Source organism: Neovison vison, chromosome 1, assembly GCF_020171115.1.
Source record: "Neovison vison isolate M4711 chromosome 1, ASM_NN_V1, whole genome shotgun sequence".
In the NCBI taxonomy this organism is placed as follows: domain Eukaryota; kingdom Metazoa; phylum Chordata; class Mammalia; order Carnivora; family Mustelidae; genus Neogale; species Neogale vison.
The window spans coordinates 23,712,908-23,738,569 of NC_058091.1; the positions used below are offsets into that span (position 1 = coordinate 23,712,908).

The 25,662-nt window shown below is 37.2% G+C and overlaps 1 protein-coding gene across 2 annotated transcripts in view; it reads right to left on the reverse strand.

Moving 5' to 3' along the window:
• The window catches only part of AFG1L (AFG1 like ATPase), a 226,118-nt gene that overhangs the window by 125,917 nt on the left and 74,539 nt on the right, over window positions 1-25,662 (reverse strand). For both annotated transcript variants that reach the window (XM_044244541.1, XM_044244548.1), the window contains 4 exons: window positions 25,497-25,548; window positions 12,018-12,119; window positions 10,719-10,849; window positions 1,946-2,045 (listed from right to left, as the gene is read on the reverse strand). In XM_044244541.1, coding sequence (XP_044100476.1) covers window positions 1,946-2,045; window positions 10,719-10,849; window positions 12,018-12,119; window positions 25,497-25,548 — 385 coding nt within the window. The remainder of the gene's footprint in view (window positions 1-1,945; window positions 2,046-10,718; window positions 10,850-12,017; window positions 12,120-25,496; window positions 25,549-25,662) is intronic.

The following is a 25,662-nucleotide window of genomic DNA, read 5'->3' on the forward strand; positions in this document are numbered from 1 at the left end:
TGTCTGCCATGGCCAAAAAACCAAATATGTAACAGTATCCCTTTTATGATTCACATTTGTGGTTAATGTCCAATTTTTTCAATTCCACATCTTAAACTTTCAGTCTTCTCTGGAAAAGTGGCTCTACATGCTACCCTGGTGGGTCTGTAACTTTGCTCACTCTACAAAGCTACGAGCTCCAGAATGTTCCTTAACATTTCCTTGTGGCAGTCCTTCCTCAGTTTATCACAGCAATTTTCTTTTCAATTTTTTCTTTGCAATTTTCTTTTCAACGGTCTTTACTGGTGGTATGGGAGGCGGCAAGCTTGTTCTAGTATCTTGCTAATTATGAACATAGCTTGTCACTGAGTGTCTAAAGCTAATACTGATGACAGCTAAAGGAGAGTCTTGATAAATGATGTAATATGAAAAAAACCCTTATCTCATAAGGTTGCCACCCTGGTAAATCATAAGAATGCTCCCCATAAACGTATATAAATTTTAATAAATGCCCCTGACAGAACCATTCATAATTTTCTTATAGTGTAGATTAGGTATAATTACACTTGTTTGAATAACTGGATTCAGAGGTATTAGTAATTGGGGTGCCTGAGTGGCTCAATCGGTTAAGCATTGGACTCGGTTTTGGCTCAAATCATGATCTCATGGGTTGTGGACTGAGCCCTGCACTGGGCTCCAGGCTCAGCGGGGAGCCTGCTGAAGATTCTCTCCCTCTGCACCAGCCCCAACTCACACTCTCTCTCTAAAATAAATCTTTTTTTTTTTAAAGGTACTAAGTAATTAATGTCTCCCACAAGTGCTTCTTTGTTGTTTTTTAAAATATTTTATTTGTTTATTTGAGAGAGAACATGAGGGTGGAAGCAGAGGGAGAGGGAGAAGCAGACTCTCTGCCGATCAGGGAGGCTGATGCGGGGCCGATCCCAGGACTCTGCGATCAAGACCCAAGCTCAAGGCAGACGCTTAACAACTGAGCCACCCAGATACCCCACAAGTGCTTCTTTAGAGATTAAGTATTAGAAACTACTTATATGCAAGTGTTACGTCTTTTTCTAAGATTCAGTTAAGAGTTCTCTATCTTTTATTTCATTGAGTTTCTTTTATGACCCCTAAAAAGCAATTAGAAAGACTTGTATCTCTGAGACAGAGAAACTGAACAATTCCATAAAAATCTGCTTTTTGCTCCTTTTCCTGCTTCTATTCTTGCTAGGACCTGCACCCTTACCCCACTTTACACATGCCTCAGAATGCAAATAGTGTATGTCCTCCTTGTAAGGGACAAGAAGTTCATGACTTCTTCAAAAACAAATAACGTCTAAGGAAGGACAGATGACAATGACTGAACAAAGCTGTCAAATGTGTATTCCAGACCACCAGCGCTAGACATCTCAACACCAAGACACCTCGGCTCCAAGGAATAACACCCGGGGCTCATCTTCATTCTCACTGGTTCCTGGATGCCTGAGAGGACACATACACCACACCGTGATCCTTAATAAAAAAATGCCAGACCCCAAATAAAGACAGAACTCATGCTCCTTTCTTTTCTAAGTCTCCTAGTCGCTTCATCTGTATCTGCCCTCTCTGTACATTCAATAAACTCTGCTCTCACTTCTTGCTGCTTTGCATTTGCCAACCTGCACAAAGCCAAGGACCCTCTTGGCTAGTCCTACAGGACCCCCTCCAGGTCTTCAACATCATTTTTTGATATGAACTTAAATCAAACACTCAGAGATAAACAGCAAGTCTGTCGAACACAGGGGATCACATGGATTTACCTCACTAAGAATACCAACTGATTTTTTAGATTAAGTCCTTTAAAAATTAATGATAAGCAAAGTCATCAGATTTTATTAACACAGTAAGATGAATATAAAAAGTATAGATTTTTTCAAAGCTTGTTAGTTTCCACCTAATTGGATGAGCCTAGCACAATGTTTGTTTTTACCTTCCGGTGGCCTGTTGGATGTTGCCACAACGACGACCCCATTTTTGAACAGATTTTCAAAAAGCTGTTTCAGAATCATGGCATCAGCAATGTCAGTGACCTATGGACAACAACACATTTGTTTTATTTTAATTTCACTTCTGCTCTAACAAATTTGCTAATGGCTCATCTTTTTTTTTTTTTTTTTTTTTTTAAGGATGGAAGTGAATTCCAAGAGAAAAATTCTAATTATCACCATGAAGAAAAGAGTAGATAATTAAAAGCATGAAAGACTGTATGATAGTCTTTTAAACTTGACTCTTTCTTGCAAGCCTATCATTTCTAAGCAAATTATCAAATGGTTCTATGTTAACTTCTTTTATAAACTACAGGTGGAAAGCACAGATAATTGTCCTAAACATTTAGGAAGTCTGATTAATTAGAACTAACATGACCAAATCCCTCCTCCTACTCCCATCACACACTCCATCCAACCGCCCCCCCACCGCCCCTCAGGGCAAAAAGAGAAGAGAGAAGGGAAAAAAAGAAAAAATAAAAGAAAAAAAGAATAATAAACAAGCCAATTGAGATTTCTAATACCTTTCTGGCAAAGGTCCCTGAAAAGGTGACTTTAAATGGTCATGGGACTTTAGAAATAAGGACAAATAGCCAGTGAGACATAATCAGCTGCTGTTGAAAATAGAATGATATGACATAGATACTATTGTGCAATTGTTGCACAAAACAATTCAACAGATGGCCCATCACAAAAATAAGCAATTTCATTGTTCTTTTTAAGTGCCTTCTATTACTGTCCATGAATAATCAAAAGGCACTGCAGTCACTTCCAGCACAGCCAGCCTCTGCTAACCTTCGCAAACACAAATATTCCTTCTATTAAAAAAAGAGAGAGAAAAAAAGAAAAACCTTACAAGCATGGTTCATGCAGGACTTTAAAAAATTACTTCTGACAAAAGCAGAAATGTGTATTATAGATAAAACCATTCCATCTAAGTTACAGAAATGCATATATCCTCTAAATTTTTTTAAAAATCCACAATTAACAAGTAAGCTTACTAACTTTTTAAAACGCTTTTTAAAGTCACAAAGAAATAGAGAAATTAAGGAGGGAAGGAAGTTGAGTTCAAAAACAAATGTATAGTGAAGGTAGATATTAATCATTGCACCTTCCCTTAAAAATATAATAATATGGGTTTTAGATACTTTTCAAGTAAAAATATTTTGATCTCTAATAGCATTTTAGATCATCATAATAAATCTGTTTTATATTCACAAAACATATCATACAATAAAAATCATTGTTATTTTTAAACTATGTTAGAGCATAGAAATTGGGGGAATTCTTTCAAATTAGAAAAAAATACTTCTAGTTACCAACTAAGAGGCTGTATAACACAACAACCAACCACCTGGCTTACTCAGGTCTATGTCAGTTTTCTCTTTTCAGCTGATGTTTTATGCAAAAGTTTCATTATTCCTTTCCCACTTGAACAAAAACCAAACCAAACCAGGAAACAGGGATGTGCAGAGCTTTTTTTTCCATTTTTTTTTTTTTTTGGTCTTTTTTTGCTGTCTAGGCTATAACTTTAAAACATTAACTAAAAAACTCCTGAAGATTCCTTAAATTAAAAAGACTTCAGGAAATTAGAGAGTGGTGAATAAAATGAAAAGGAAAGTCGTACTATTTAATTATTTAGGAAAGTGATATTTATTTGGAGCTTAGGATCACTGTCAAATTTTGCTTCCGCAAAAATACTCACAGAGAAGGCCCTTTTCAAACGCTTAGACACCAGTGGCATTTCTGATGAGAAAGCAAACAAGCTTGCAAATTTTAGAAGCAAGTGCACTTTTAAACTGGATTCCCAATACACTGACTTTGAAAGAGAATGCTATCAATTAAAAGTTGCCCAATTTTAGAAAATAAAAATGGTCATTTGACTATCTATTTCAATGGTTTTGAAAAAAAAAATTAAAAACAGCTTTTGTGCCCTACGGTTTAGAAAAGTGAAGAGACATTTAGCTTGTAATGGTGCAAAGGTTTAAGCTGGAAGTTGAAGAAAAGCAAACAATAAAGACTTGTGGTTGAATCATAATTTGTTGTTTTTGTATTACAAAATGTCTTTGCTCTACCAGAGTAAATTAACTTGGAGAAGCTATGGCTAATTAATAAAGCAGGAGTCACTTGGGGTAGCCGGGTGCCAACGTATACTCTTTTGATCTTGTCCCTGCACTTGCTCAGCTTTGCTGGGGAACAGTAATTTTACAGTAGAAGTGAACAGAAGACAATTGGCCACACATTCTTGGAGAGCGGGCTTTTTTAGCACCCGGCATTTCATTACCACCAAGAACAAAAGAGAAGGCTACAGATTACCAATAAGGGTAGTCTGCTAATACAGAGAGGGGGAGACATTTCATTAGCATTAAAGAGAAAAGATTTTTTATGACCTAGAGTTGCTTTCCATTATGACTCACTTAAGTAAAAAAGAAAAAAAAAAATCTAATGGTTAATTTACATATGTAAGTGCCTGAGTCTCAGTCACCACTGATTGGTACAGTGCCATGTAATGAGTGACAAACATAAGCATGCATTATCAGTAATTAGTATTAGCACAAAAATAAGCACCTATTTTTTATTAGCAGTTTTTAATAGCTTTCCTGTTTTACAAAAACGGTCAAAACTATTTTTTAAATGATATTGATAGCTTATAGAGGAGAATTTTGCATGATATTCTGCTCATCAGAATTCTTTTTTTTTTTTTTAGACTCTATTAGTAAAACATCTATCCAGTGGCCCTGAAAGAGACAGGAAAAAATAACTTTCAAGAAAAAAAATCAGTTTCTTCAGTATTATACCTTCAGAATCATAAACGGGTTAACAAAAAAAAAAAAAAGTAAATATTCAAAGTCAACATAACAAAGACCCTAAAGAAAACTTTGAGGAAAAGCTGCTCTTTTATCTTAGCAACTAGAACACATAAAAACAACCTACCTAGACAAATTTCTCAAACAGAATGTAGTATATTTGACAATCTGGCAAAACTGAAATGCTATACTTAGTGAAATAACCAAGCTAATGAGGAATACATTCTGCAAATGTAATCTGAATGCTGCCAAAACATAACACAAAAATTCCCCAGATTCAAGAGCACATGTATTCTTGTTTTTAAGCAGCAATAATTCTCTTTCAGCTCCCTAGTAAAATAAATATTATATTAATTAACACCACCTAAAGGCCAATAATACCTAGTTAAAAATCAAGAACTAAGAGGATTCAATTTTAGAAGTGAAGTGGTGATTGTAAACATACAATTGTTAGAAGTAAAGTGCCTAAAAAATTCTTTTCTAGTAAATCAGCAGTGTACTGTACCAGGATTAATAGGCTTAAGGATAATTTTTAGGTCCTATTATTAAAACATCTACTAAAAAAGTCTATCCAGCTCCAGATCTGTATATTTAAGTACATAATACAAGACATCATATGCCAAAGAGAACATGTAACACTGCTGTTATTATAGTGCATTAGAGCACTAATGATGAATTCAAACTGAGTTACCAGCTGTGTGACCTTAGACGAGTTAGTTAACTTCTCTGACTCTTTATTTCCTCATCAGTATAATGAAGGTAGTAATAATACCTATTCTGCAAAATTGTTACGATCCTTACAGTAAATCCTCAAGAAATGTTAGCTAGGACTATTATCTGTGTATGGTATATATCCTAGTATAATTACATGTTATTTATATATAGCTGTATTGAATTTTAGCTGTAGGTGGGAACAGTACACAGCACAGTAGTTAAGAGCCTGGGCACATAGTACTCAACAAACAATAACTAATGTTATAACAGAATATACATAATAGGTGGGATGTAAGCATTCCAATAAATGGCATTTTCTCAGATAGTTCAAAAATGATGAATTTTAACTAGTTACTAAACAAATGTAAAAAAATTTCAACTATATTATTTCTTAAGGAATATACATTAAAACAACGACCTACCATTTCTCATCTATTAGACAAAAAATGTGAAGATATATCAGAATGTTGACAGGAAAATTATGAGTTATTATTCTATATATATGGGAAGTGGGACTTATTTGCGAGACTACCTCAATATTTATCGTTTGGTACTAGGATTTATTCATTCATTCTTTTACTCATTATTACGCATTCGCTCATCCTCAAACATTGTTCTAGACATCTGAGATACATCAATTACCAAAACAAAGATTTCTGCCTTCAAGAGTACATTTTTATACATATATAATATCTATATAATAAACAGTAAATATAATTAATATATATATATACATGTCAGAAGGTGATGTATGTTATTTTTTTTAAGAATGGTTTTAAAAAGGACAATAAGAGACTTTGGTTAATGGCAAACCACAATTTAATAAGACTAGGCCTTGTTAAGGAAATAACTAAGGAAAGATCTGAAGAAGTGAGAGACTCTTTGGGGGGGGTGTGGGGGAGAATGCCCCAGGCAGAAATTTCAGTGCAAAGGCTCTGCTTTTTTGTTCTAAGTTATGTGGATGTTGGGAACCAGAGTGCTGTAGCAATATTTTGGGGGTATCCTTTTACCTCTGAATTTTAGAAAAAGGAGACAAGAAGAGATCTAGATTAGCAAAAAATCCAGTTTTGGTATGCTAGAGGAACTTTTCTAAAACCAGTAGAAGACAGTCCAGATATTGAACTTAGAGATTCAGGTTCTGCTCAGGGATCACCTCTGTCCTTAGTGGACATATTCTTGCCCTTACACTCTTAATTTCTCCGGTTCTTCTCAACAGCGGGTATATACAGATAATTGGCCTTTTCTCACATATAGCGGTAAACTCCAGGCTTGGAGGCTGGAATTGCAGAGGAAATAAAAGAACAAAACTACTAATATTTTTCATCCTAGGACATGCAGGCCAACTCTGTTCAAAGGCAGAGCATTCTCTCATGTTGTCAACTCTAACGTAATAGAATGCTGCATTCCAGTAGCATTTGTCATCAAATAAAAGCAATCAATTTGATACTCAGTCTGGTTTTAGTATCTCTGAGCATATCTTCGTCAGAGCTCTAGTGGGAAAGAAGCATTTGGTATAACATCCACTATTAGCTATGGTTCCCAGATCCAACCCCATTAAGGCTGTTTGCAAGCAATCGGCACAGGAGACTGAGCCAAAGTAAAGGGGTTTACTGGAGACTCCAGGATGCGAACAGCACGGATAACACCTGCTGGGAACGGGAGCCGCGGCAGCTCTGGAGACCTCAGCAGCTGTCCAGGGAGCAGTCTTGTAGCCCTCCCCCCTAATGTGAATCACTTATTTCCTATGTGTCTTTGTTCCTGCTTTATTATCATGTGGGACCTGACCTCAGTGCCTTTTAGTTCAAAGACACAAGACAGAGGACATGACGGGCCCAATCCCCGGGGCCCACCACACAAGTGCAATGTTGCTGGCAAGCTTGTAGGCTTGGTATTCGGAGATCAGATGTCCAGACATGGTCCATTTGACTGTGGGTCAGATTGGGTCCTACAGTATGGGATAAGGCTCTTTATTTAAGGCAACTGGGATGGATGAGTAAAGAAATGAATGAACATCAAACCAACTCTGGACGGGACAGGCGATGACCACTCAGTCATATCGACTCTCTCTTTGTTAGCAAGCAACATTTTACAACTGAGGGGCCTATCCCCCACCTTGATCTCCTTTATAATTAATACGTGATTTGAAAAATCATTTTTATTGCTTGCCTTTCTTTTGCAAGACCCACTCATTTAGAACACAAGCATTCTGAGAGTTGCTTTTGTTGCCTTCTTCCCAACCATGCATTGAACACTCTGAAATCTGAACTCAATGGAGAACACCCAGTGCAACCAGAGAGATTTCTGTTAGGGCTTCAATATTGGGGTGGCATTATGACTTTCATGGGTCTTAGGCATTTCTACCTTCATGAGTCCTCTCCTCGATGAGAAAATGCATTTGAGGGGTACCTCAAGAGGTGTGGCTCAGTCGGTTAAGTGTCTGACTTTGGTTCAGGGCATGATTCTGGGGTCCTCAGATCTTAAAATTTTTTAAGATCAAGTCCGGCATTTAGCCCCGTGATTAGCAGGGAGTCTGCTTCTCCCTCTCCTCTGCCCCTCCCCCACCTCCCCAGCTCATGTGAACAGGCGCACTCTCTCTCAAATAAATAAATAAAATCTTTAAAAAAAAAAAAAGAAAGAAAGAAAATGCATTTGAAAATATGTGTGTTTACATTCATAAGTAATACTTTATGACTGGGTTGGTATAAAATATATAGAGATACAGGCTGAATTCATTATGATATGTTCATTTTTTTCTGCAAATTTTAAAAGAAATTAAAATATTTTCATGGACCCCTGAAAGTATCATGGTCCCTAAGTACTGTGCGTAATACACCTAACGGGTAATTTGGCCTTGCTTGCCATTAATTCTCTGAGGATCTCTTTTGCACCATCAAATTGTCATCAGGTCTTAACCTTCTTAAATAGTCTTGCCGATGGTCTGCATGTCACAGCAACAGACCAATCTTTAGTCCAAATGTTTTAAAATTTGCATTTTTTACGCTAAAGGTCATGATTTTTATATGATACCAAGGAAATTCTGATGCCTCAATATTCCTCATCTACATGAATATAATAACTATTTTATGGAATTTTAAAAAATATTTTACTTATTTATTTGCCAGAAAGAGATACAGCGAGAGAGAGAACACAAGCAGGGGAATGGGAGAGGAAGAAGCAGGGAGCCCAATGCGGGGCTCGATCCCAGGACCCTGGAATTATGACCTGAGTCAAAGGCAGACACTTAATGACTGGGTTATCCAGGCGCCCCTATTTTATAGAATCAAATGAATAACGATTTTATAGATATAAAAACACTTTGTAAACTATGAATCATATACAAAGTCTAGGTATTAATATACTTTTTTAAAAATTTAACTTCAATGTCCTAATCAAAAATTTAACTGTGCTAACTCAAGATTTTTTGGCGATAATGTGATTAAGAGATCATAATGAGAAAACAAGAGATGGCCTTCACTGATTTATCACTCACTTTTACTGTTGACAACATAACTGTTAACTCAGTACTAAAGGAGGCCCTTCTCTTTATGCAACACATTAGTGTGCTTGGTACACTTCTTCTGAGCAGAACATAAGCCCTTCTTTGGAAGACCTTTGTAGAAGGTGGTGGGATGCCTGTGTGGCTCAGTCAGTTAAGCATCTGCCTTCGGTTCAGGGCATGAACGCAGGGTCCTGGGATCGAGTCCCACATCAGGCTCCTTGCTCAGTGGGGAGCCTGCTTCTCCCTCTGCCTGCACTTCCCATGCTTGTGCTGTCTCTCTCTCTCTCACTCTCTGACAAATAAATAAATAAAATCTAAAAAAAAAAACAAAAACAAAAAGGTGGTGAATGTCAGGCTGTCTTAATGACTGAAAGGAGAAAGAAAGAAAGATTCCTCCTCCCCAAAATGGCTCAGTGTAACACCATTTCTCATCTATCATAAATCGAGACCATTGCTAGGTAACTACATCAAGTTGCTAAAAAAGACCTATCATGCCTCAATTGAGATAAAGACAACCTGGCCATCTTATCTTCCCAACAAAGCAGGTTTTTAAACACAGAAGAATAAGAAGTAACTCGCTACCAGTTTAAATGCATCATTTCAGAGACTCTTAAAACTGGAAGAAGCTTTATAATTCAACTAGGACAGTCCCCTTACTTCATCACAAATATGTTGTGAAGCTTAAATAACGTGTGTGACTCACCCAAGGCCCACCACAGAATAGGCACAAAATAAATGTTAGCTTCCTACCCCTTCAAAGTTCTCTGGACCTTTATTCTAGGCAATCAGACACAGCACTCAGCTCCAGAAATACTCAAAAGCTCTGGGTGAGAAGCCCTATTTTTAAGCTTATATTCAGTAGTTGTGGATTTTTCTATTTTCATTCCAATAATCAGTTGCTCTTATGGTAAGCATTATAGAAAAATCAACTACTACATTTCAGAACTATTAAAAGAAAGCAAATAAAGAGGAAGTAATTCTTAACCTAGAGCATTTATTATTATTATTATTATTATTATTATTATTAAACACTGGGATACAGAAAAAGCATAAGACCTGGCATTTGCCTGCATGCCATATTTGCTCTCATAAGAAATAAAAAATCAGAAAATAACTAATTACCAATTTAAATGCACAATTTCAGAGAATCCTAAAACTAGCAGAAACTCTTAAAGTTCAACTAAGGCTAACTCCCTCCTGTCATCATAAACAAGTTGTGAGACTTAAATGAGATGTGTTAATCACTTGGTTTTTTTTTTAATATAACACTTAAAAAAAAACCTACAAACATTTTTAAAGACATTATTTTGTAATCATGACATTATCACCACCGTGGTTCAGGTACAATATAAATCCATGATTCTAACATAGGGGTGGGCAAACTTTTCCTATAAAAAGCTGAGTAGTAAATATTTTAGGTTCTGTAAGCCACTAGCGGTCTCTGTTGCATTTTCGTCTTTTTTAAAAGACCCTTTAAAAATATAAAAATCATTCTTTTCTCACCGGCCATACACAAGCAGATGGGCCAGATTTGCTCTGTGTGAGCCACAGTTTGCTAATCCCTGGACTAGACAGTAAAATAAAGTCATAAGTGGTATCAAAGCAATTTATAAAACAATCGTAAAATCAGGAACAGAATTTAAATCTTCACATGTCATTCAGAATACCATTCCACATCTATGAAAACCTCTACCTTACCTGAAACTCATCGAAACATAGGAGACATGCTTCTTCGCTGATTTCTTCAGCTATGGGGGCTATTGGGTCATATGATTTAGCCATGAATCCCGGTTTCCTTTTTGGCAAACTCTGTTTAAGGCGGTGTATTCCTTTAATGGATGAAATTAAACACAAATCAAATACTGTATTAATTGTACGTTTTAGGCAACTATAATGTATCTTTTAAATTTCTAAATGAAGCCTTAGTGTGAACATCAAAATTAAGTTTAAAGGCCACATAAAATCAAATGTGATCACTGAAAACCAGTTTTATTTTCTCAACCTCAAAGTAAGTTGTTCACTTCTTCATGCATTCCCGAGGTTGCAAGGATACTTTACAGTCCCCACCTTCAGTCCCCATCCCCACCCTTCAGTCACTTCAGAGATGACAAAGTGACAGCCTAATGACAAGATGGTAACTAGGCGGATCAACAGATCATCAGCCTTACTGTGGAGGGTTTCAGGGATGCGGGCAGAGGAGGCGATCCTGCTTACGTCTGGCATACGTGATCAGGATGTTTCCCTTATCTCTAGGCAATCCCACTTCACTCCCTATATGTGTACTAAACCCTGGAAGTATTAGAAGAAAAATATTTTTCTTCTAATGCCCTGAAGAGGTTACAATATAGTGGGTAGACAAATAACGCACAACCAAAATAACCTGAGAACTCAGACAAAGCAGTAAGGCACACATACACACACATGAATGCCTACCTGCCATGGTGACCAAGACGAAAGGACCTAATTTAGAAGGATTTCTTGAAATAAGTGAGTTTTTAACATTTCTTATTGATCCTTAGTAGAAAGAGAAAATACCTGACCTTCATTTAGTAACCTCTCCTCTCTTAATGGGAAGTACTGAAGTTGTCTTTAAAACCAATGTTAAGGGGCGCCTGGGTGGCTCAGTGGGTTAAAGCCTCTGCCTTTGGCTCGGGTCATGGTCTCGGGGTCCTGGAATCAAGCCCCGCATTGGGCTTTGTGCCCCCTGGGGAGTCTGCTTCCTCCTCTCTCTCTCTGCCTGCCTCTCTGCCTACTTGTGATCTCTGTGTGTCAAATAAATAAACAAAATCTTTAAAATACATAAATAAATAAAACCAACATTAAATACACCATGAGTTGTGTCGTGATAGCACAAAACAAATGAAACCAAATAAAACCTCACTTTAAGCATGCTAATTTTTTAAACGATTTGAAAGATTAAGAATTTTTTGAAAGATGATGACTGTTTTGTGATGTTTGCCCACTTAAAAATCCCTTCTTTTAGACCATTTCACTTACTTTCATGAACATCTAGCATGAAACCATGAAAATGAACCCGCTTCTTTCTCTTCATCTCCACATAAGCATAAAACATGTCCATCACCATTGTTTTCCCTGTACCTTAAAAAAAAAAAAAAAACAACTATTAAACAGTATGTACTGATTGCTCTAATGATTGTTCATTAGCTTTGGGATAATGAAACCACACTCTTCTACTGGAAAGCTTAGGACTATGTTACTTTTTTAGAAAGGAGTGTTTATTTTTTATGTTAAAGGAGCTAAAAATAAAATGTTGATATTGCTCTTTTCTGTCAAAATCCTGTTATTAGAAAATACAACATTTACTTAATATTACAGGGACAATTTCCCCCACAGAACTGTGTAAACCTACCAGCAAGAGCTACAGATTATTCTTTCTTTAGTTGCTCTTCCAAAAGACACCTAACTGAATAAAATAACTTAATCAATTAAGTAAATATTTATTGGGCCATAATAAGCAAGAGGAGCAGTCTTTGGGAAATTCAAAGATGAAAAATTAAAAAATAAAGATTAGTATCTAACATAAATGCTGAAAATAAATAATAGATGTATGTAAGAACTGCAAAATTGCCAATTTTAACACTTTTTTGGGTAGGTTTATCTTTATTTCTCCTTGTATATCCTACAGTATTTCCTTTATAAATGTTGATACTATGTTCTATTTAAGTCTTTTATTTTAGTTACAGTATAGTCAACATACAGTGTAATATTAATTTTTCCGCATACAACATAGTAACTCAACACTTCATACATGGCCTGGTGCTCATCATGAGAAGCGCCCTCCCTAACCCCCATCACCTATTTCACCCATTCCCCACCAACCTCCCCTCTGACCACCATCAGCTTATTCTCAATAGTTAAAAGTTTGTTTCTTGGGGTGCCTGGGTGGCTCAGTGGGTTAAGCTTCTGCCTTCTGCTCAGGTCATGATCCCGGGGTCCTGGGATCAAGACCCCTGTTGGGCTCTCTGTTTGGCGAGGAGCCTGCTTCCCCCTCTCTCTCTGCCTGCCTCTCTGCTTACTTGGGATATCTCTCTCTCTCTCTCTCTCTCTGTCAAATAAATAAATAAATAAATCTTCCAAAAAAAAAAAAAAAAAGTCTGTTTCTTGCTTTGTCACTTCTTTTTCTATGCTTCCTTTGTTTTAGGTTTTTAAGAACGTGTCCTTAAGGGCGCCTGGGTGGCTCAGTGGGTTAAGCTGCTGCCTTCGGCTCAGGTCATGATCTCAGGGTCCTGGGATCGAGGCCCGCATCGGGCTCTCTGCTCAGCAGGGAGCCTGCTTCCTCCTCTCTCTCTGCCTGCCTCTCTGCCTACTTGTGGTCTCTGTCAAATAAATAAATAAAATCTTAAAAAAAAAAAAAAAAAAAAAAGAACGTGTCCTTAAGATAGAACACGTTCTTAAAAAGCTGAGAACATTAATCTTTCAAATTAAAGAAACTGAAACCATTAAACCTTGTAATTTCATTGTCTAATTTTCAACACTGAAACTTTTAGCCACTGTGATTGCTTTAGTAATCAAAGAGTCACATTTAACAAAGTATGCACAGAAAGTCTTCTTCCCTCGCAGAAAGCCCAGAACTTTGGGGACATTGGTAGTACGCAAGCTCGGGTCAGACCCAGCATTCCTCAGAAGGACAGGCCAGGACAGGCTGGTACTGTCCCCCATCCTCACAGCTTCCCCCAGCACCAGCCCACCCCAGTGCACATCCGCACCTCATAGAAGCTGCGAGTAGTCACAGGTAGCTCAAGATGTGAGACCTAAGTCTTAAATCTCTTTGGCTTTCCCCCGTTCCACAGGACTTTGAGCCCATGCCTATCTGAATCACCAGAAAGTTTTTTGTATATGAAAATACAATTCACCAAACACATCTGGTCATTAATGAAGAAACCAATTTGATTTAAAGGGAAATTTTTTGCAAAAATATTTAATATAGGGCGCCTGGGTGGCTCAGTGGGTTGGGCCTCTGCCTTCGGATCAGGTCGTGGTCTCAGGGACCAGTGATCAAGGCCCGAGTCAGGCTCTCTGCTCAGTGGGGAGCCTGCTTCCCCCTCTCTCTCTGCCTGCCTCTCTGCCTGCTTGTGACCTCTCTCTGTCTGTCAAATAAATAAATAAAATCTTTTTTAAAATTTTAATATAATATTTCTTGATACAATGAGTGGCAGCAAATTTAAATCATTACATTTAATGCAAAAATTTAATAAAATTTTAAACTCTTCTGCATGAAAGACAGTATACTTGTAGATCCAGAAAAAAAGTCATGATCTAACCAAAAATGTAAATAATATATCTTTAAATGTAGTCTTTATGCTCCTCCTTAAAAAAAACAGGCCTAAAATATAACAAGACCATCATATAAAAAACTTCTGGAGATAAAAGCAAAAAAAAAAAAAATCATAAAGGCAAAAATGGCTACATGAAATTTAACCTTCTGAATATCAAAATCACTATAAATAAAATTAATATCCTTATTTATTAATCAATATATTGTTACTGAATACCACATGTGAGGACCTATCCTGGGCGCTCAAGATCTGGAAGTAAACAAAACAGACAAAAATCCCTGTCTTATCATATAAAAAAATGGGCAGAAGATATGAACAGACACTTCTCCAATGAAGACATACAAATGGCTATCAGACACATGAAAAAATGTTCATCATCACTAGCCATCAGAGAGATTCAAATTAAAACCACATTGAGATATCACCTTACACCAGTTAGAATGGCCAAAATTAATAAGACAGGAAACAACATGTGTTGGAGGGAATGTGGAGAAAGGGGAACCCTCTTACACTGTTGGTGGGAATGCAAGTTGGTGCAGCCTCTTTGGAGAACAGTGTGGAGATTCCTCAAGAAATTAAAAATAAAAAAAATAAAAATAGAACTGCCCTATGACAGTGCCATTGCACTACTGGGTATTTACCCCAAAGATACAGATGTAGTAAAAAGAAGGGCCATCTGTACCCCAATGTTTATAGCAGCAATGGCCATGGTCGCCAAACTGTGGAAAGAACCAAGATGCCCTTCAATGGACGAATGGATAAAGATGTGGTCCATATATACTATGGAGTATTATGCCTCCATCAGAAAGGATGAATAGTAACATGGACGGGACTGGAAGAGATTATGCTGAGTGAAATAAGTCAAGCAGAGAGAGTCAATTATCATATGGTTTCACTTATTTGTGGAGTATAACAAATAGCATGGAGGACATGGGGAGTTAGAGAGGAGAAGGGAGTTGGGGGTAAGTTGGAAGGGGAGGAGAACCATGAGAGACTATGGACTCTAAAAAACAATCTGAGGGGTTTGAATTAACGGGTGGGTGGGAGGTTGGGGTACCAGGTGGTGGGTATTATAGAGGGCACAGATTGCATGGAACACTGGGTGTGGTGAAAAAATAATGAATACTGTTATGCCGAAAATAAATAAAAAATAAATTTTAAAAAAAATCCGTCTTCATGAAACTTGAAAGACTAGCCTTACATATCTTCAAATATGAAGAGCTCTTAAAAACTACAATGGTGCTTTGGGGTTTTTTTGGTCTGTCCTAAATCTCTTACTTTTGAAAATTTCTCTACTTAGCATGATTCTACAAGAATATCAATCACAGAATGAGCCAATCAAAATACCCCTATACCATATACACTGTAGTTGGCCCTGTAAGGGGCACATGACTCAGTTAGGTAGGTGTCCTTCTAGAGGCAGTTAATGTGAATTCTGAAAATGAGAATCTTCTCTTCTCTTTTTAAAGGAGCAACCTAGAAAACTCCAGAAATCTTAAACAGTAAAAAACTGGGCCAAGAATGAAGCCAATGACAAAACTATGAACGAGAATGAAAAGCAGAACCAAAAGGTGAAGGAAAAGGGAAATGGAGGGAAGGGGAGAGAGATTCCAAAAATATTACTTAAGATATTAAATACAGATCTGCCCACAGCTGAATCAGACCACTATTCAACTCCATAATTAAACCAGCCATTAGGGCGCCTGGGTGGCTCAGTGGGTTAAGCCGCTGCCTTCGGCTCAGGTCATGATCTCAGGGTCCTGGGATCGAGGCCCGCATCGGGCTCTTTGCTCAGCAGGGAGCCTGCTTCCTCCTCTCTCTCTGCCTGCCTCTCTGCCTGCTTGTGATCTCTCTCTGTCAAATAAATAAATAAATAATCTTTAAAAAAAAATAAAAATAAAAAAAAATAAACCAGCCATTAAATTTCTCCCCTGGTTCAGCTAATTCAACTAGCTTTTTTTCCCCGCCACTACAATTGAAAAAATACCAAACAGGACAGATTTAATAGGGGAAAGATAAAAAGATGATCAATGTACAAAAACACATGAGTAGTCAAATCACACAAAAATATAAATAGCCTTAAACACATTTTTAAAAGTTTAATTCTACCAGAAATAAAAGGAATACAAGTAAAAAAATACTCATGATATACCATTTTTATGTTGGTGAAGATGTAGGAAAACACTCTAATATACTTCTGGTGATCGTATAAAACCAACTGTTTTGGAAATCAGTTTGGCAATGTCAATCAAAAGGTAGACAAGTATTTAAAAATACTCAGAACCAAAATCAATACCGTAAGGATATTTTTGCTCCCTAAATTATTTTAAAGCTCAGTGGAATCCCAATCAAAATCAATTTAGAAATAACTCAACAACACGATCCTAAAGTCAATCTCCTGATTAAAAAAATAAATAAATAAAAGTCTAGCAATAGGCAACTGATTAAGTGAATTGGGTAACATTCATATAATAAAATAGTTATACCCAGTAAAATGAATGAATTGGATCAGTATGTTCTGATACTACATGATATCTAAGAACCACAATTAACTGTTAAAAAATAAAGTACTTAACATTTGAATAAAATAAAAACACCCACACTTTAAAAAATTCTCCTGAGTGGCTAATTTCTTTTTTTTTTTTTTAAGATTTTATTTATTTATTTATTTGACAGATCACAGGTAGGCAGAGAGGCAGGCAGAGAGAGAGAGGAGGAAGCAGGCTTCGTGCTGAGCAGACAGCCCAATGTGGGGCTCGATTCCAGGATCCTGAGATCATGACCTGAGCCGAAGGCAGAGGCTTTAACTCACTGAGCCACCCAGGCGTCCCTCTTTAAAAAGTGTCAGAAAAGGGACACCTGGGTGGCTCCGTCAGTTAAGCATCTGCCTTCGGCTCAGGTCATGATCCCAACCTCCTGGCATCGAGCCCTGCATTGGGTTCCTTGCTCAGCAGAGAGCCTGCTTCTCCCTCTGCCTGCTGCTCCCCTGCTTGTGCTTGCTCTCTCTCTCTCTCTCTCTCCTCTCCCCACAAATACATAAAATCTTTAAAAAGAAAACAAAACTTAAAATAAAAAAAAGTGCCAAAAATACTCTAAATCAAGAATAAGTAGCAAGTAATCGAGGGGGGGAAGGCAAGGAGGAAAAGAAGAGAAACTACACAATAAAAATGTGTTATGAAATTATAGAAATTCTACTTGAATGATACTGGATTTTTTTAATCAACTAAACCAATTAAGCAGACCAAAGGATATATCATAACTGTATAGGAAAAAAATAATTGCTAACGACAAATGCTCAGCCATTTGAAAAAAAAAAAAACAAACAAACTAGATTCCTACCCTCACATTTCACACCAAAATTAAATTCAGATGAATCAAAGGTGCTAAAAAATATGAAAAACCCAGAAGGTAAAATGTGTGAACATGTGTATCACCTTGGAGTAAGAAAAGCTTAGCAATGTGTATCAAGAAAATGAAAACTTTTGAGAGACTGTGTGAGGGTAACTGTTCCCAGACTTGCCATCCAACATAAACAACTAGAAAACTGGATGAAATACATGAAATTAATATTTTCAGACACTGGAAAATAAAAATACAAGACTCTGATCCCTGACAGGAGAAAAAATCAAGATGAGCCCTGTATCCCTCTAGCTTTGGTCTTGGAGGCGCCCTCCAGATGGCTGCACAGAACTCCTGCTGCACAGGACTCCAAGGCAAACACCTAGCTCAGCCTGACTTGGGTTATGAGAGATCAGAATTATGGGAGTCTAACGCCAGTGAAATTTGCAAAGCAAAGTGCCAGGGAGGAGGAAGCTATCTATGAAGAAGAGCTCCAGAAATCAACATGTGGGTACTCTTAAGTCTTTGGCTGAATACTAGTTGCTCATGTTGGGGTGATACTCTATGATGTGAGGTAAAGAACGGACACCAGGAAACTAAAATGAGTAATTTCCAGAGATACTAAACTCATGCAACAACTTGGATCTAAAAAATTACACTGAGTGGGGAAAAAAAAAATCTCAACAGGTTATGTACTTTTCCATTTATGTAACATTTTTGAAATGACAGAATTTTAGAAATGGAGAACAGACTGATGGTTGCCAGCACTTAAAGAGGGTGAATAGGTAAGCTACAAAATTATGAGCAACACAAGAGAATGCTGGTGAGAGAACTGGTCAGTACCTTGACTATGGCGGTAAATACATGAACCTACACCGGTGATACATTGTACAGAACTAAATACAGACACATAAATGAGTACAAGTAAAACAAGAAATTTGAGTAAGATAAGTGAACTGTATCAATGTCATTCTGTTTGTGATATTTATACTATAGTTTTGCAAAATGTTACTTTTGAGGGGAAATGAGTAAAGTTGAACACAGATATCTCCAAATTATTTCTTACAAGTGTGAATCTATAATCATCTCAATAAAAATTTCAATTAAAAAATACTTCAGGGGGTGCCTGGGTGGCTCAGTGGGTTAAAGCCTCTGCCTTCGGCTCAGATCATGGTCCCAGGGTCCTGGGATTGAGCCCCGCATCAGGCTCTCTGCTCAGGGGGGAGCCTGCTTCCTCCTTTCTCTCTCTCTCTCTCTCTCTCTCTCTCTCTCTCTGCCTGCCTTTCTGCCTACTTGTGATCTCTATTTTAAAAAAATAATAATAATCCTTCAGGGGTGCCTGGGTGGTTTAGTATGTTAAGCATACTACTCCAGATCTCAGCTCAGGTCTTGACCCCAGGGTCGTGAGTTCAAGTCCCATACTGGGCTCCATTCCCAGTGTGGAGCCTACTTAAAAAAAAAAAACTTTAAATGAATCAAGCTGGCATGTAAATAACTCCTTATCAAAATAAAATTCAATATATATATAAACCATATAATCATCACATTTGAAAAGATGTTTGACAAAAGCCAGCTCACATTTGTGATCAAATCTCTCAGCATACTAGGAAAAGAAGCATACTTCTCAAACTCATAAAGGACAAATACAAGAAGAAACCTACAATTAAAAGATGTTCAACATCACTAATCATTTGAGAAATGCACATCAAAAACTTCAGTGAGTTACCGCTTCAACATCCATTAGATGGCTATTACTGTTTTAAGAAGAAAATAACAAATATTGGTAAGGATGTGGAAAATTGAGGACCCTTGTGCATTGCTGGTGGGAATATAAATAGTGCAGCTGCTGTGGGAAACAGTAGAGTAGTTGCTCAAAAAATTAAACACAGAGTGGTCACATGATCTACCAACTCCTCTTCTGGGTATATGCACAAAAGAACTAAAAGCACAGATTCAAACAGATATGGCAGTATTATTCACAACAGTCAAAAGATAAAAATAACCAAACATCCATCAACAGATGAATAGATTAAAAATTGGTTACATATGCTGGAATACTATTCAGCCTTAAAAAGTAATGGAATTCTGACACATTCTACAACATAAATGAACCCCAAAGAAACTACGATAGATGAAATAAACTAGACACAAAAATTTAAATAATATATGATTCCACCATATATGAGATTCCTGGAGTAGTCAGATTTACAAGGACAGAAAATCAAAAGGTGGTTGCCACGGCCTGGGAGGGAGGGGCATATGGAATGGGGAATTATTGTTTATAGGTACAGAGTTTCAGTCTGGGAAGATGAAAATGTTCTGGAGATGGAAGGTGTGATGGTTGCAAAACAATGCCAAGGTACTTAGTGCCACTGAACTTTCAAGTAAAAGTGGCTAAAATGGTAAATTTGACGTTATTTATTTTGCCACATTAAGAAAAATTAATATATTTTTTAAATCCTACAATTAACATCACACTTACTAATGAAAGACTGAACATTACTACCCTAAAACTTCACACAAGGCAAGGATATTCATTCTCACTACTTGTATTCAGCATTATATTGGAGTCCTAGCTAGTGCGATAAAGCAAGAAAAAGAATCAGAAGACATGCACGTTGTAAAGGAAAAATTGTCTTTATTTGCAACAGCATGCCTGTATACATAAAAATTCCTAAAAATCTGTCAAATAACCACTAGAGTATATAACTGAATATAGCAAGGTCACAAAAAAAAAATCAATTGATTCTACTACTAGCAGCAATTGAGTTGGAAATTAAAATTTTAAAACATAATACCATTTGCAGTGGCATTAGAAAACACAGGAATAAATTTATCAAAAGATATGGCAGAACTCTGCATTACAACCTATGAAACAGTACTGAGAGAAATTAAAGATCTTTAAAAATCAAGAAACATACCATGCCCATAGATTGGGAGACTTAATCTTTATTTTTTTTTTAAAAATCAGTATTTATCAAAAACATCAATATTTTAAGTTATCAATTCTTTCCAAATTGATCTATAGATTGAATGTAATCCCAATCAAAATCCCAGGAGGATTTTTTTTTTAGGAAATTAACCAGACAGTTGTAAAATATATGTGGAAAAGCAAAAGTCATATTCTATTCTATTCTAGCCAAAACAATTTTGAAAAAGACAGAGCTGAAAGACTCACATTACACCACAGGAATGCATCAGCAAAGCCCAAGTTGTAGGAAATCCTACAGGACAAATTAGTTTATATATGTATGTCTGTGTGTGTATATATATATATATATATATATATATATATATATATATGTGTGTGTGTGTGTGTGTAACAGTGTGAATTTTGCTGATGCATCTTTGTGGTATGACATCACACACACACAAAGAGACTAAAGACTTAATATCATATTGAAAACAAACATTATGACATAATTAGAAATCTGAGTAACTACTTAATAAAATTAAAAATAATGTTAATTTTTAGAGCGTGAAAATGGTATGTACTTAAATTTCTACTTCTTTTGTATTCATTCTTTCTCTTATTTCTACCAATACCTACTTTTTTTTTCTACGTCTAACAGAGACTAGTAGATATACCTTTCCTCTGCACCAAACAGTGTTTAGGGAGAATATGAGGGAAATGTTAAGTGTATGACACTACCAAAAAAGGAAAGAAAAAGGTAACAAAGATCCTTCTAAAATGTAAAATTCTTTCAATGTGGCTATACTAAGCACCATTAGATTTAGTATGGTAGGCACGAGTGTGTGGTGGATTTCAGAGACGCTAAAAGATTTCTCTGCCCCAAATCACCAAGTGGTCAGCTTGATCACTACGTCCCATTTCATATATACCAAGTTACAGTGAAATGCTAACTCTTAGAAAACGCTTTAAAAAAATAAATAAATAAAGATTATTTGAGAGAGAGAGCAAGCACAGTGCGCATGGGGGAGGGCAGAAGGAGAGGGAGATAGAGAAGCAGGTTCCCCACTGAGCAGGAAGCATAACACAAAGCTCCATCCCGGGACCCTGAGATCATGACCAGAGCTGAAAGCAGATGCTTAACCTGCTGAGCGACGCTGGTGCCACTAGAAGACTCTTTTTATATGCAAATGTATCAGTGATGGAACTACTCAACTAATGGAACCCATTAAAATTTTAGCAAGTAATTTAGAATAGTTTAGATAGAAACAGCTTAGAAGTAGTTCAGACATTTAGCTAGAGGGCAGATCCTGGGATAATATGAGCCCAACCAGTTTAGTTTAACTGGTAGAGGAGAAATCTGTGTCCTGTGGAAGGTCCAGCATGAGAAATCCTAAGGCCCAAAAAGACGAAAAGCAGGAACAAAACCTAGCATGCCAACATTTAGTAATGCATATTAGAGACACTAGACCAGTGTTTTTCAAACTGTCTCTATAACCAGAATTGTTTTTTCACAGACTAGAACAGAATAGAAAATATCCAAATGTATCACATTTGGTAAGTTTTCTTTCATAAAATTATTTTTAAGGGGTATGTGTGCATATGTGCACCTGTAGACACACATACATATTTAGGTCAGAATGTAAAAATATTTTTACTCTGGGTCATGTTCAAAAATATTTCAGAGCCATCGCAAGAATCTATAAGCTTTGGGTAAGCAAAGGCTGTGTCTGCTTTTATTCACCATTATATCCGCAGAAACAACACAATGCCTGGCACACAGCAGATACTCAATAACCTTTGTCAAGTGAGCTCAAGAATGAGGGCAGATGTCGGGGTGCCTGGGTGGCTCAGTGGGTTGAGGCTCTGCCTACAGCTCAGGTCATGAATCCAGGGTCCTGGGATAGAGCCCTGCATCGGGCTCTCTGCTCAGCGGGAGGCCTGCTTCCCTTCCCCTCTCTGCCTGCCTCTCTGCCTATTTGTAGTCTATCTGTCAAATAAATAAATAAAATCTAAAAAAAAAAAAAAGAATGAGGGCAGATTTTGTAAAACTGTGGGGAAGAAACCAACACTAAATTTTATCTACTTCACAATTTTGCTTTGGTCTCTATAGTATCCTAAATAAAACCATCTGCTTTTCTCAAGAGAAGTTTTTTTGTTCTTTTTTTAACCAGGGGAGTAATTTTTAAAACCTAAAACTCTTCTAAGTTCTAATTCTCAAGCCTATATAGATTTGAAGCCAAAAATGACCACTCGAGCATCCCCCTCCCAGTGGAACCCTTTTCACAGCCAACCCTCCTGCTGAAGGAGCTGTAAGTGCTGTCCTCCCTCACCCAAGCCCAGAATTTAACCAGGAGGCAGCAGAAAAGAGACTCATAAACAAAAATGGACTTTGATTCTCTCCAAATGTACAGGAGGCATCAGTAACCCTGCCATCACCACAGCAGTCTGCTAGTCAAGAGCTGGAACCTTGGTGTAAGAAAGCCAACCACACTGGGGTGCCTGGGTGGCTCAGTCAGTAAACATCTGCCTTTGGTTCATGATCCCAGGTGGCTGGATCGAGTCCTGCATTGGGCTCCTTGCTCCGTGGGTAGCCTGCTTCTCCCTCTGCCTGCTGCTTTCCCTGTTCATGTTCTCTCCCTCTCCTTTTCTCTCTCTCTCTCTAAATAAATAAAATCTTAAGAAAGAAAAGAGAAGAAAGCCAACTATAGGATAAGAATGAAGCCACAAAACACTCTTACTGCAGTGTTTGGCTTCTGCATGAGACACGCTAAGCACTTTATTAATGAAAACATCTCAAGGCTGAATCACTGATGACAATGCCTCCAGTTTACCTATCAACTCTATTGGGGTTCCCTGGATTGAGGGTCCATCTGAGTCAGATCTCATGACATCATGACAGAGCCCAGGGCAAGTACAGAATAAGGAGCAGAAGGGGGTACTACAGAACAGACATCTTTCCCATTGAGTAGTCTTCAATATTGAATACCTGTTTCCCAAGTCTAAAATGGAAAATCATAACACAAACAAGCTTGTGAGAACATTCTGAGGGTATTGTCCCAGAGAGATAACACCCCCTCCCCCACAAAATAAGAATCTGACCTCTTCTATTACCTGTTTTGTAAGTATTCTAAACTAAACTGAGTGCAGTCATCAAAATGTTCACTTCCCTTCCTACTGTACAATTCCTTTCTCTTCCCCTCTCTGCACTGTAAAGACATTCTTAACCAAAGGTTGCCACACACCCAGTTCTGTGAACAACCACAGATGTTACCATATCCTCTCTAATTCTTACAAGCACTCAGCTGAATTACATCTATCACACCTCCCCTCAACTTATTAGCACATGGCTGTATTTTCCAAACTAAAATCTAATAACTTTTATAAGTTGGAGGTATTATTGGTTTGTTTTTTTTTTTAAGTCCTTTTGCAGAAGTAGAAACAGTTGTGTTTTACTAACCATCTCCATTTATGGTTAAGTGGCTGAGGTAACAGGAAAAACAAAGATGTTGATTTTAGCAATGACTACACATGAAAGTGAAGGTATAGGAAGTAAATGTTCTCCAAAAAGGCAAAGAATGGGAGATGACAACAGAATGAGAGCTGCTAGCAGTACCCAAAGGTGTGGACACATAAAACTGCTTAAGCACCTGGTATAAATTGCTTTCTAAATAAGAAGAAAGCCTGCGCTGTTCTCAAAGATACCAATTAGCCAATGAACTAAGAAAAAGAACAGCTTGAGCTTCTTTGACAGTTTTCAAATCTGTAAGCTCCAAGAACATAAAGAATCTTAAGGGGCAAGCTCTCTCATTCACTTGTTTATGAGCTCACCAATTCTTTTTATTAGACTTGCTAAATCTGTAAGTATAAAACAGGCATCCAAAAACAACTAAGAGCGAGGACCCAGAAAAGAACAGTTGGATCTTTAAGGCACTGTAACGACTTACTAGGCTCCTATTGTTTTTCTTGTCCTGAAATTCTTACTAAGAACCTTTGCCACAACTTCCTCATATTGCAAATTGGTTTTATGGCTGTAAGGGGAGCCTGAGGTTTATCACCTGAGGAGCAAAACTGATTTTGCTATATGAAAATGTCTATTTTGACTAAGCCAATAAAAGAATTGATTGATAAGCAATAAGACCAAATAAAGTAAGAGTTACCATCATGATGTCAGAGAAGGTGGGTAAATAGGGAGAGGTTTAGAATTAAGAGGGAAGGAAACTGAAGGCAAAACACCCACACCAAAAAACAGACAATTTCACCAAGAATGAAGTCGGAAAAGAAGCAAGACATTGACCCATTAGGAAAATCTAAAAAGTAAGCAATAGCTCACAAGGTTTCTAAGAAAAGGTGAGCCTTTGTGCCCAATATATGGATGTGGGAGACCAAGGAAACGTAACCACTCATTCATTAAGAATATCCACTAATAACTAAAGATAATAATAACTAAATTGAGGACAAGGGTTAAATTGTGAGTAAAAATATGAGTGGACATTAAAAGCAAAAAAGACACAAACCTGTACCCCTGGGGCTAATGATACATTACATGCTAATTTTAAAAAAGTACAAAAGAACAGCTTATTTTTTTAAGGATTAGCTGAGTCAAACAGAATTGAGCAATGAGATTCTGATTTATTTAAGAACGTATTTATAGATGATCACTTCCCTGAGATCAACTCAGCTTACACACTAAACAATGTCTGCACTCTATCTACGCTAAGTAATCTTGCTTTAAACTACTGTCACACCCTGTGAGAAGTAAAAATGAAAACTAAGATAACTACCCCCTTCTTCCCCACCCCCCCTTTTACTTTGCCTCATCCTATTCCCTAGCTGGTAGTGGACTGCAGGGTGGAAACAGAAATATCCCTGAATGAAAGCCAGGAACCTCCTGTCTGGACCACTCAAAACTTACTTTAACGCACTTACCAACATCTCCATAAACATACAGGCCCCTTGGAGGTTTGCTCCTTGAAAAAAGCTGCAAATTAAGAACAAATTATAAATCTCTAACATGGAAAAAATTAAATATCATCATATACATAGTGTTCCTAACTGTCAGATACAGAACTAAAATGGGCTATTGTACACAATA